The 13,858-nt window shown below is 35.4% G+C and overlaps 1 protein-coding gene across 1 annotated transcript in view; it reads left to right on the forward strand.

Moving 5' to 3' along the window:
* The window catches only part of TMEM30A (transmembrane protein 30A), a 31,282-nt gene extending 25,997 nt beyond the window's left edge, over positions 1-5,285 (forward strand). The window contains 3 exon segments of the mRNA NM_001260817.1: positions 657-800; positions 1,162-1,368; positions 3,845-5,285. Of these exon segments, the coding sequence (NP_001247746.1) occupies positions 657-800; positions 1,162-1,368; positions 3,845-4,038 (545 nt within the window). The 3' untranslated portion in view covers positions 4,039-5,285.
* The last annotated feature ends 8,573 nt before the right edge of the window (positions 5,286-13,858 follow it).

Genomic DNA, 13,858 nt, shown 5'->3' on the forward strand with positions numbered 1-13,858 from the left:
CACTGCGCCTGGCCTGGTAATTTTAAATTTTCTAATAGTCCTATTTGAAACTGTGAAAAGAAACAAGTGAAATTAATTTTAGTAATACATTTTATGTAACACAATATATCCAAGATACTATTACTTCAGCATGTAATGCTATATAAAAGTTGAGATACTTCATATTCTGATTTTTTATACTAAGTCTTTGATATCTGATGTGTATTGTACACTTACAGAACATACTCATTTGGACCAACCACATTTCAAAAGACTCAGTAGCCCTGTGTGCCTAGTGGCTGTTGTATTAGACAGCGCAGACGGATAAATGGATAAGCAAGAAGCAATTAGGGATGCATTATTGGAAGGAAGGAAGGAAAGGTAGATTTACCTTGCAATTATAGTTGGGTTAATGTTAAAACATTTGATCTTAGTGCATGTCAGCTAGCCTATGGGTAAGTGAATTAGAACTCTGTTAAGGGAAGAGAAGTCCATCTAGCGTTATAAAGTTACCATAGTTAATCCACATAGGAATAAAGAACAAATGTGAATCATATGCCTACTCTGTCACAACCACTTTTGGAAGCAAATATCAGGTCCTTATTTCTCACAGAATTAAGCAGATGCTATGCGTTTTCAAGAGATATTTAGTAATGTCTTCCTTTTCTTGTGTTTAGATACATTAGAATTGTTTCTTATTGGCAATGATTCTTATCCTGTACCTATCGCTTTGAAAAAGAAAGGTATTGCTTGGTGGACAGATAAAAATGTGAAATTCAGAAATCCCCCTGGAGGAGACAACCTGGAAGAACGATTTAAAGGTAAAACATTACTAATATCCCTTAAAAAATTAAACTAGGAGTTTTAATGAAGTATTTAAAATTTTCTGTCTTCAGAATCTTAAGGTTTATGCTTTGAAAAACACAATTTTTCTTTCCTCACCTTCATACCAAGTTAGGTAAATGTTCTAATGTACTAAAATTCTAAAGGAAATGTATACTTTTAATTATGAATTCAGTTTCTGTGGTGTCTTATAAGCATTTCAGCTATAATATTTTAGAATTGCAGCAAAGCTTCTTTTGAATAAACCCCTATTTATTATCCAAATTTATTTGTTTCTCTGCCACTTTAATTTCACAATGTAATATTTTGTCTCCTCATCCCGTCCCCACTCCTTTTAAGGTACAACAAAGCCTGTAAACTGGCTTAAACCAGTTTACATGCTGGATTCTGACCCAGATAATAATGGATTCATAAATGAGGATTTTATTGTTTGGATGCGTACTGCGGCATTACCTACTTTTCGCAAGTTGTATCGTCTTATAGAAAGGAAAAGTGATTTACACCCAACATTACCAGCTGGACGATACTCTTTGAATATCACATACAGTATCCTTTTTTGGCTGGGTATACAGATTCATAGAGCTTGAAAGGAGTCTACTCCAACCTTATATGTGTTATGTGGCATGTTACCTTGGGCTTTAGTTTTGGGATCTGCATTTTTACAAAAGTATGTGTGGTATATGCGAGAATGTATTTTAAAATTTATATCTTCTAGTAATGTTTTCAATTTGCATATACTTGGTACTGGGGTTTGAAGCATATTGTTTGGTAAATTACTTAAAATGTAGGTGATTGATTTATTAACAAGCTAGGTATTTTTAAAAGGGAGATTGTAATTGGGCCTAATGTAAAGGCCAATGAGAATACCTAAAATTGGGAGTTGAGTGGTACTGGGATGTTTTAATATATATATTTTTAGATATTAAAAATCAATGGATGTGTTAATTTGTATCAATGTAATTGTTCATAATTTTGATCTATTGGTAGTATCAAAACTCAAAACATTTTATTATTAGCTATTTTGTTCCACATTAATAAGTTCACATTCAGTGCTGATAAATAACATTTATTCCACTCTATGTGTTAACACTGTGCTGAGTGTTTTCTGCTCATTATTTAATTCAGGCAGCAGCATATCTCCCTATTATAGACCAGAACACAGGAATATCGAGCACTTAAGTAACTTACCTGACTTTACACAGGTAATAACAATGAGTTGGGGTTCATAACCAGGCTGTTGACTCCAAAGGCCATAATTTTACTCTCAGCTACCAACATAGGCTACATCTCCGCTAGTTCACTCAGTTACACCAACCCATATCTGCATAGATGCAGTCTTTATTAGGAGGGAAATAGTAATTTCTTTTATTCTAACCAAAGTCTTTACATCTTTTAATCTGGAGCCTATATTTTACATACACTGTGAGTGAAGAGATCTCCCAATGCTAGAATCTTAAATGTTTGCTGATCTTTGCATTTTTTATTTTCATAATCCAAATGAGTCATAATCCAAGTGGGTTTTGGTTTTAAAATGGGTTAGTAAATGGTTAAATTAATAGACCCAATTTAAAAATATTTTTTTTTGGATTCTAGTCTCTTGCTATTGCACCTGAATACACAAGTAAATATGGCCTGCTATGGCAAGCTAAAAGTGACCAAGTTTTTGAAACTAAATCCACATTGGAGCAGTTTTGGACAGACAGACCCAGTTCAAGTGCTGATTTCTAGAACATTATCCTGAGGAGATAGTCAAACTAGAGAGCAGCTCTGTTAAAATTAGCATCCAGAAAATCTCTAGAGAGTAAGGGCACATTTAGCAACCTGTAGCCTAGGGCACAATGAAGGGAAGTCTGTGAAGCACTGAGGAATTCTTAGTTGATAGATAATTGCCACACAGGAATTCCGCAGCAGGGTCCCAACTTTGAAAGAACTATCTAAAGGAATGCATGATATATGGCAGATTGAGAAGACTTGATAAGACCGGAATTTGGACCTGCAAAACATCAAGGGTTAATTTTCAAAATTGGGCATACGGTGGGAACTGAAGACTTCTAGAATGAAGGCAGAAGCCTGTTTCTTTAGGGTTGGGATGCTAGAGAGAGACTAGCATGGGCAATTTGATACTGTATCCCACAGAATGTTGGGTTAGCTAGAGGTCTCAAAATCATTCCTGCCTTAGTTTAGGGTTGGTTTAAGAAGTTAGCAGAACCGAACCTGCCATTGGGAGTTAGGGACCCATAGGGACCCATCTGTGGGGATGGAGAGTTGAAGAAACTAGAGAAACAGATAGGGCCTAACCCTAGATTCAAAAGATGCTTTTGAAAAAGTTGTAAACTTTTTGCATGGAGACTTGGTTCTGGCTTCTTCGCTACCTTACCTCTTGCAAAATTCTACAACTGGTCCATGTAGATAATTCATCTAGTATACTGGTGCCCTATTTCCTAAATCTCCTTAACAGCCCACCCTTCACTTCCACTGTTAGCTATCAGCTGTGTCACAGAGTGAGTTTTGCCATTGCTCTAAATCAGCAAGTTAAAACTTTGTTATGCTTTTTGACCTTTTGCTCAGAGCCTTTTCATAGTCTCATAACTACACTCTTGCTACATGTTCTTTGAGCTCACAGAGACTTCTAGTCCCTGATTTTTTCCATTTTCTCCTGGTCTGTCAGTCTCCTTGTGTGGACTTCATTGTTCACTTGAACTATTTTTTTCACATTGCATTCCTTTGAGGCCTTTTGCCCCTTCCATGTAATGAGACCAAAAGCACCTGAGAAACTGCGTAACCTTTACATTTTGTTTGTTTTGGTAAAATATTTTGGCTTTTACTACTGACATTTAATTTGCTAAATCAGTCTTTCAAGATAATATTTTGTGTGTGTGTGTGATTTAGAACATGGGAGTAAGGTACCTGTATATCCTAGAATTACACAAATGAATTACCAGCAATTAAATGGCAACTTTTAAAATTATATTTTAAACATCAAGTAACCAGAGATGGAAAAATCTTCCTATACCCTCTTCAGATTACCCTGTACATTATTTTGATGGACGAAAACGGATGATCTTGAGCACTATTTCGTGGATGGGAGGAAAAAATCCATTTTTGGGGATTGCTTACATCGCTGTTGGATCCATCTCCTTCCTTCTGGGAGTTGTACTGCTAGTAATTAATCATAAATATAGAAACAGTAGTAATACAGCTGACATTACCATTTAATTTATATTATGAAAGCAAATCATCTGCATGTGCATCAAGGCCAGTCCTATTCAACCTAGCTTTCGAATGCTGATGTCTGGTTAGTATGTCATTTTGAAGTTGGCACATAACTTTTCTAAAAAAAAAAGCAGTCTTTGTTGTTTGCTTCTTCCCTATGGATGACTTCTGAAAATATATGACGGGTATAAAAAAATTAGCTATATTGATCATATCAACACTGTAATTGCTGAAATGGCATTCTAATGTTTGCTTTTTATTGGGACAGGCCACATGATGCATAGAGCCTCTTTCATGTGACTTGTGTCTACTGCTTAAATCTTTATGCTGTGTTGATGATATTATATTGACATATGATGCTATATATGTGTATGTATTTTGTGGAGAAAGGGATTACAAGATGTATGAGTATAACGACTTGCTAACCTTTCAGGATTCAGAGAAAGATGAAGAAAGACCATATCTAAATAATATACTTCATCGTTTTCATGTGTATAAATGCTTAAAATACCATCTTTGTTGAGGTGGTTCATGTATCCAGTTTATCCAGTACAGTTATTTGTCAAGCTTAGCTTTGATTTCAAAGGACATGCTTACCTTATCTAGCATAAGAATTAATGCTCCTGTCTGCAGTGGTTGGGTAGGTCCTGCTTAGGAGAATTAAAAAATTCCTCTTTCCATTTGGTTAAATGTTGCAGTCAGGAACCCCAACTCACTTGGAATGTTTTTATATGTAATCATTTCCCTTGAAGCTTATGCTTTGTAAGGGAAGAAAGAATTCAGGTGATAATGGGAAAACTGCTTGGCAGAGCTTCATCTTCTGCCTCAACTGTAAACCACATGTAAATGCTTAATGGAGACTGTTTTCATTCTTGTGATATTTAACATTCAGAAAATTACTTCAGCTTTGGAAATACCTCAGGCTGTTTTTATTTTGCAGGTAAGTGTTTTGACTTAAGTACTAATATTCCAGAAATTTTTGAAAGCAGTAACCTTAATTTCCTATGTATTTCATTCCACTTTTGCATATAGGTCAAATGGCAATGTGTATGCACATTCTCTTTAGTTAATGCACCAATTGTTGTGGTTGGTTTTCCTAAGACATACTTTAAAAAGATGTTCTGTAAATTTCCTAATTAAATTATGGGGATTTTGGAGTATGTACATGATAAATTATAATATGTATATGGTTGAAGTTATTTTATTTTTTACTAACTGGAATTATTTTAATATTCCTTATTGAATAAATGCTGTAACTTGTTTGCTATGGAACTTATTCTTAAAGTTCTAGTTAAAAATAATTTTTCCACATGCATGAAAATGTATGTATTAATCAGAGGTGGCTTGATTACATTGAAATTGCTTTATTATTGTTGTTGTTGTTTTTTTTTTACTGAAATAACTCATGTTTGTGTAGAAGAATGCCTGTTTATTCAGAGTTTATATTTTCCTTCAGTTATATTTTAAATCAAAAGGCCTGGGTAATGTATACTTTTGATTAATATATACTTTTTTTAAAAAACAAAAAGCAATGTAATGGTTAATAGTAGAAATGTGCCACACTTTTCAAGTTTTATATAACATATGAAATTCAGTTAAAAGAATGTGTATTTCATAATGACTTTTAACTGGTAAAAATATTACTTGCACGAAGTACTTGATGTATGGTTATCCTGAAATTTTGGAGTATTTGGTGTGTTCTTTGTCTAAAAATAGTCTTTGTTTTGTCAGTCCTTCAGAATGTTATTTATTCTGAAAATTGTCCCTCTTGCACTTGGCAGTTTATTTTCTGGGATACATTGTTGGGGGAGAGGGGTTTCGCCAGTCTTTCCAGATTGAGTCTGTGCTGTTTAAGGAGGACTACCATCCTGCAACTCTTTTTCTAATTGGGGCACAGAGAGGATGTCAGTAAAGAAAAGTTGAAGAGCCCTTTCAGCATTTTCTCATCTGTGGAGAAGATAGAATCTTAAAATACATTTGGAGTTTTATCTGTTTTACAAGTGCATTGATGGCCTAAGTTCCTCCTATTTTCTGCTGTTTGATCTCTAAGGAACTCCTGTTGCTAAATATGAAGAGTATGGAACATTCATATGGTCTCTGTGAAGCATGGGGGGAGGGAATACATTTCTTTTTCTTATAGGCTTTATGCTCAAATGTCATAGTCACCTTTCAAAGAATCATGTTGCATTTTAAATGCAGCCAGCTTAATTGAAGGATGCATTAATTTTCAGGAACCATTTTGAATTATGAAAATATTCCCAGTTGAAGAAATTATTCAATAAGTAAAAGCTAAGAAATGTCATTGAAATCATAAGGCAGTTTAAGCATAAATTGATAAAAATAGCTGTGTACTACTAATTAATAGAAAATCATTCAACCAAGAGAAGAGTCAAATGAATATCATTTGTTTATTGGCTAGTGAGTTTCTTTGTAACCTTGATTTTATTAAGTAATATTCGGTTAGTATGTCCTGTTAATAAAAATGAACAAAATTAATTTTGCTATGTTCAGGTGTCTTGATAAAATAACAACGCCCCAGTGTTGTTGCTTATGTTTAGCACTAAATTTTAACACAGGGTCAGTGAGTCCAGGTTTTAACTTCTTCATGCCTGGATGGGATGAAATGTAATTCATTGTTAAATTAATGCATATTTGTATTTATTAATCACTGTGACAACATTAACCATCTGTTCTTACCAGGAAGTGGTCATATTATCATCTGAGTTACAGTTAGACTGGCTAAGTTTGGTATTAGATCAAGGGGAATGTCCAGTAAACAGAGAGGTAAGGATGATGAAAATAATGAAGTGGGGCACACAGGAAAAACCTGACTGCTGAGGAAGAGCAGCTGAGAGATAGGGTCAGTGAATGTGGTTCAGCCTGCTACCTCTCCTGTCTTCATAGAAGCATTGCCTTAGAATTATTGTATGACACTTTTTTTGTTGGTTAAGCTGTAAAGTTTTGTTCTTTGTGAACATGGGTATTTTGAGGGGAGGGTGGAAGGAGTAAGGAAGTGCTCCTTTTACAAGAATTTCGATGCATGAGTGTCTGTTGTAGGGTTCGGATGATCTAGTAAAGTGTTTTAGAACCCCTTTTTATCCCATGCACCATTTGGTAAACATAAAAGTCACAATTCTGCTAATGTCATTTGGAACTTCAAAATAAATATCTTGTCTAAAAACAAATCAGACAATGGTGGCCTTATTTCCTTTTATATATCTATAAATTGTGTCAAAGTAACATGTGTACACAGTTTTAAAAAATAAAATAGTAAGTTCTAAAGGCTTTATGATAAAAAATAGTAGTACCTGCCTGAACTTTCCTTCCCTCCCAGAGGCAATCACTTTGACTTCAAAAGTTGTTTCTTCTGTTATTTATCTTAGTGTATCTAAATAGTATGGCTATTATGTTGCTTGATGTAACAATTTTAGACATTATTGTCTTCTTAGTAATGTTACATGATGATTTAGCTCTCTAACACACATACTTTGCCTTCTGTTATATAGTTACATCATCATATTTAGTAAACATATTAGCTGTTATTTAATTATGACTGTATAAATATGGTATACTCTAGGGCAAATGTAACATGATTTTCTTTTGCATAATTTTATTTTTCCTGTAATTAATAATTGCCTCATTTTAAACATTTACATAACTTTCTACAAATTTACCTTAAAAATTATCCAACTTCTCTGTCAGGTCTGCCATGTTCCCATCACTAGTTTGAAGGGTTTTTGTACCCAAATATCAGATAATGTCCCTGTTTTTACCAGAGATGCCTCTGCTGCAGTTGTCCTTCTATGCCAGTCTGTATGGTTGCTCTCTTGGCCTACTATACAGTGATGATCCCATGACCTCCCTTTGTCATCCTGTGTTGGACTTCCCATTTCCTAGTTTACTTTGTTTACTAGAGCACTTCCTAAAACACTTACAGCTTCCTAAGAAATAGTATATGAAAGTTAAATTTTTTGAGGTCTTAAATGTCTAAAACACCCTTTTTCCATCCTCACATTTCATTGATAGTTTGACTACACATACAACTTTAAATTAAAAATAAGCTCTCTCAGCATCTTGAAGGCATTGCTCCACTCTTGTCTAGCTTCCATCGTTACTAATGAGAAATCTGAACATATCTTAGTCAGATGTTGGACTTCTCCTAGATTGGTGCTTAATTTTCTTCTCTTTTTCTCCAGTTGTTTCGATGCTATTATCTCTGTTCTTTCTAGGAAAAGTACTTAATTTGATCTTGCAACATTATCTTCCTTGTATTGAATTTGTAGCACATTTCTAAAAATATTTTAATTTCTAGAACTTCTTTCATTTCTGTTGTGTTTCCAAAATATCCTACTTAGTTCATAAATAAAATATCTTATTTTTCTGAGGATATAGATGTATGAATATGTATTACTACTTTTGTTTACTGCTCAATTAACACCAAGGTTTTTTTGTTACTATCTGTAATTTGTAATTTGTTTTTTTTTCTTGTTCATATAGGTGAATTTCCTGTTATTTCTGGCTAGTCTTGGCAATATATGAGGAGACCCAAAACACTATTTGAAAGCTTTGTGTTTGTGGGCAATACTTGAAGGGGTCTAGGGAGGTTCTATTTCTTACTGCTTTTAACTCTGCTTCTTCCTTGTCCTCCATCTCACCTCCTGATTTCCACTTCACACATACTTCCTTGTATCTGTCCCTCTCCATATTTCTTCCACTTAGTTGTCTTCCATTTATTTCTCCAGATAAAAATTCTCTGGTCTTCCACCTGTGAGAGACAGTGGTGGAAGTGAGAGATCATATTTTTATGGCTAAGAGGAGTAGGGCAGAGAACTTTGGGGATCAGGCCATTCTGTTGTATATGCTTTCAACTAGACATTTTCAGGCCTGTCCCTGCCTCCACTCTTTGCTGTAACTTTTACTTCCAAATCTGAGCTGCTCAGGGACTGTGGAATCAGTCAGCATGCTTCTCACTGGTATCCACCTTGTAGTCCCTCTAGATTGCAGCTTTCTCTGTTCAGCTCAGTCATATTCCATCTGCTTTCAGTTTTCCAGAAGTTTGTTGAAATCATTTGTCTGTTGCTGCCTCCTCTCTATTCAAATTTTGGGCTCATGTCTTTTTAAAATTGTTTCCAGATTATCGTATGGTAAATTTTACTTCTGTTCTGGTAGCATAGTTTTTTGAGTTTTAATACCAGAGATAAAGTACCATCACTCCCCAAAAAACTCCTCATACTATTCCTTTGTAATCATTCACCCTTCCCCCCACTCATAACCCCCAGTTTGTTTTCTATCCCCATAGTTTTTTCTTCTAGAAAGTTCTAAATAGGAGCAATGCCATATGTAACCTTTGAAACAGCCTTCTTTTCTTTAGTGTAATGGCCCTGAGATTCATCCAAGATAATGTGTCTTATCAATAATTTTTCTCATATTTTTCAAATTTATTTCATTTTACTATAGTGGGATGGAGGAGAGAGAAACTCGGGGGGCCAATCTATCTTAAATCAGAAACACCTTGAACCAAATACACCCTTCACTTTTTGTTGATTTTATAATGTTTTTAAAAAAAATCTTAAAAGATAAACTTGTTATTTAAGTGGTAGTAATAGGAGCTTGTCTGTGTATCACAAGCTTTTCTATACAGGGTAATGTGGAAAAAGATTGAACTCCCCTTACATCCCTTTCAAGCTTATTATGCCACTTTGTTTCAAGCACAGAATTGCAGACAATAGCTTTACAAATATTTGTCAAATTGCAGTATCAGTGGTGTAAAGTAACCCCAGGGCATGTTGTCATGCCTTTTCACAACAAACTTTGTGAAACAGTATGTCCTTTATATTTTCTTGTCATCTTCAACTTCAATCAGGGTCAGGCTTTCACCTCAAGATTATACTGTTTGTACTCTGTTGAGTGTCACCTGTGTCTGAAAGATTCAGTAGAAAGAGTATGGGTTTCAGAAGTAGGCTGATACGGCTCCTATACTTACAAACTGTACCTTGCAATTGCTTAAATCTTCTAAGCCATTTACCTTTCCTTGTCTGTAAAATAGGGATTTCAATACCCATTTGACAGATTTTGTTTTGAGCAATGAGTGACAGATAAAAAGCATTTAACACAAAGCACAGAAAAATAGATATTCAATGAACAATTCCCATTCTTTTCTGTCAAATCAAGTGAACTCGCCCTTATTTTTTTTTTGCTCCATTATATCTTTTTGCTCCATTTGATAGGCATTTTCCTTTCCTCTCCTTTAGCATGTGGCTTCTGTGAATGACTCTCCTGATTTTTTTCCCCTTGTCTGTTCCTTAGTCTCCTTTGTATATTCCTTAATTATACTAACCATATAAAATGTTGGGAGTTCTTTGAGATTGTGTTCTATGCCTTTAAGTTACACATTCTCCCTGAACAATCTTAAGTACCTTATTATTTCTGTTGTCTTTACACTGACTGACTTCTCTATCTTTTCTTGTGCCTTGACATCTGTCTTGAGCTCTAGATTTTTCATTATTAATCACTGGAGACATGAAGGTTAATAATGAATTAACCTAAGTTAATAAGGCCCAAGCAGCAATCATTCCACACAAGCCTGGGTTTAATAAGGTCAAAACAGGAATAATCTCACACCAGAGATTTACATTCCTCATTATTGTGAATGGTATAGCCAACCACCTTGAGGTAAGCCAGAAACCCTAGCCCTCTTCTCCAGCTGCCCAATCTAATATAAATCACTGTATTGTGTTGAGTTTTGAATGTTCTTCCTTTTAGTTGGGTCTTTCATCCCTCCCCTTATCTACATCTCTCTTGATTATTTAGTTTAGGTTTTCCTTCCTCCTTGGATTACTATGAGAGCTTTCTGACAGACTCTCTGACCCTAATAACTCATGTCCAATCCAGCCTTTCATTACTAGAATGATCTTGAAATAGAGCTCTGATTTTAACAGTTTGCTATTTGAACCTGTAAGTAGCCCTTCAGGATGTTTAATTCATCCCTGAAATCAGCCTTCCACTATTACCTCAATTCTTCATTTGTTCTGCAAACCAAACCATTTGCAATTCCCCAAGACACCTGGCCACCCTGTCTTGGCCTTTGCAAATGTTACAGCTTTTGCCTAGATTTTTCTTCTTACCCAACCTTTCCTCCCATAATAGTTTTTGAGTTATTTTAACAGCCACCCAATGATGATGAATACTATTATCTCCATTTTAAAGATAAGAGAAACTGAGGTATAAATAGATTATGTATCTTGCCTTCAGTCATGTCATTACCACTAAATGGCAGATTCAGGATCTGTCTGACTTTCAAGTTCTTAACAACTATTTTTTTTTCTCTTTTCACTCCATCTAGGCCTCTGTTTTTACAGTTCCTGCAGCGCATCAACGCTTGATTCCAAATTCAGATTGTTAATCATGTTCTTGTCCTAAGTCTGGAATGACTTAATTTCTGCTCCATTTATTCTACCAGACCTTGCCAAAATTGTCTTTTTTTGTTTTTTTGAGACAGAGTCTCACTGTGTCACTAGGCCAGAGTGCAGTGGCGCGATCTCGGCTCACTGCAACCTCCACCTCCCGAGTTCAAGCGATTCTTCTGCTTCAGCCTCCCGAGTATCTGGGACTACAGGCTAATTTTTGTATTTTTAGTAGAGACGGGGTTTCACCATGTTGGCCAGGATGGTCTCGATCTCTTGACTTGTGATCCGCCCGCCTCGGCCTCCCAAAGTGCTGGGATTACGGGGGTGAGGCTGTAATCCGCGCCCGGCCCCAAATTCTGCCTTTTTACAACCTTAGCCCACTACTTTCTTTGAATTTCCCATACAGCTTTTGTTGTACCAGTTACTTGGAGAGTCATTTATGTCTACATCAAATTTACTGTTATGTATGATATTCCTAATTAGATTATATTCTCCAGAAGGTCAGAGACTTTAAAACAATATTCCCTTGAGTGTATTACAAAGCGTTACATTCATAGTAGGTAGCTGGTAGATTATTGTTCAATGGAGAGTGACTCATGTTCTTGTTGATGAAAATAGTCAAACTCTATAAAATATTTTAAGAGATTTATTCTGAGCCAAATATGAGTGATCATGGCCTGTGACACAGCCCTCAGGAGATCCTGGGAACATGTGCCCAGGGTGGTTGGGATACAGCTTGGTTTTATATATTTTTGGGAGGCATGAGACATCAATCAAATACATTTAAGAAATACATTGGTTTGGTTCAGGAAGGCGGGGCAACTCAAAACGGTGGGGAGGGGGAACTTCCAGGCTATAGGTAGATTTAAACATTTTCTGGTTGGCAACTGGTTGAGTTTATCTGGAATCAATAGAAATGTTTAGGTTAAGATAAAGGATTAAGTTTTATTGTGCAGACGAAACTCTCAGCAGACTGCAGAGAGAGCAGGTTATAAAATGTGTCTTACCAGACTTAAAAGAATGCCTGGCTCTTAGTTGATTATCTCCTGGATCTGGAAAGGCAGGAAAGAAAACAAAGGGGAAAGGGGATTCTCTATAGAATGTGGATTTTTTCCACAAGAAACTTTGCAGGGCAATTTCAAGATTTGGCAGAGAAACATGTTTTGGGGTAAAACATTTTGATTTTCTTCCTCGTTATGCCAGTCAGATGGTAAAGTAAGTCATAATACACAGGGTTAAATAAAACCCATCTGATAAGAATTTGTGGTTTGTAGGGTAGGACTCCCCAGACCCCTTAGATAGGAATTTGGGCAAGATAAAAAGAAAATCAGAGTTTAATCCTCATTTATGAAATTGTTTATCATAAGGACTTTAGAGTTAGAGAAAAAGATCATTAGAAGTTAGTCCAACTACTTAAGTTTAATGATGAAAAGACAGGCTTGCAATTAGATGAAGTATTTAATAATAAACTAAATACAGCAACCAAGACAGCAACTGTTTCCTGATTTCCAAAGGTGACTCAGAATGTGATAAAGTATGGAATTATATTGAAATTTATCTTTTACCTAACCAGTAGTTTGTAACATTAAAAGTTCACATGAAACTGTTCTATATTTTTATAAAATTGGAAGTGGATTAAGCATGGTTCTAGAATTAACAGATGTGTGTACGCACACACATCCAAATCACAGAAAACTATTCTGGCTTCCCTCTGTTTTTGTTATTTATAGATTCTATAGGCAGGATCATAGGGTTATCTTGTCTGCTTTTTAAAGGAAAAAAAAATGGGTAACTGTGCTTTGGTAACGGCATCAGTAATTATGAGATATTTTAACTTAGTACTTTTGCATCTGATGTCCATCTTACTGACAAGACTTAAATCATGACCTACCTCAGGTTTCCCACATATTCCCCCTGCCAATTCTGTCATACTGTTACAAAACCCTCTGGAGTAAGTATTTTCCAAAAGAACCATTTTCTAATTTTCTAACATTACAAAAGAGAAAGGATAAAAGAACCCCAAACTGATGTTTTGGAAGCAATCTATTTTGAAAGTAACTTCTGGTTCAGAGGATGAATTTCAAAAAGTGGTAATGTTTCTAGTGTGCCTGGGAAGATCCAGTAAAGTTTGTTAGGTACCCAGGCAAACTTCAGTCATTTGTATGTCAGGATAATCACAACTTACAGAAAAGGAGCAAGGCGATAATGAATGAGGAACCCTGGGACTGAAAACATTTGGAGGGAGTACAAGTACTAAGACATGTTTTGAATTTTTACACTCAATAATCCATTCTTTTGTGCAGGATACAGTTCATTCATTTAACCAATGTATATTGAGCATTTTCTGTGTGCCAATTACTATTCTAGATGCCAGGGATACATGAGTAAACATGAGTAAACACAACCGAGTTTAGAGC

The sequence above is a fragment of the Macaca mulatta genome, chromosome 4, assembly GCF_049350105.2.
Source record: "Macaca mulatta isolate MMU2019108-1 chromosome 4, T2T-MMU8v2.0, whole genome shotgun sequence".
NCBI lineage: Eukaryota > Metazoa > Chordata > Mammalia > Primates > Cercopithecidae > Macaca > Macaca mulatta.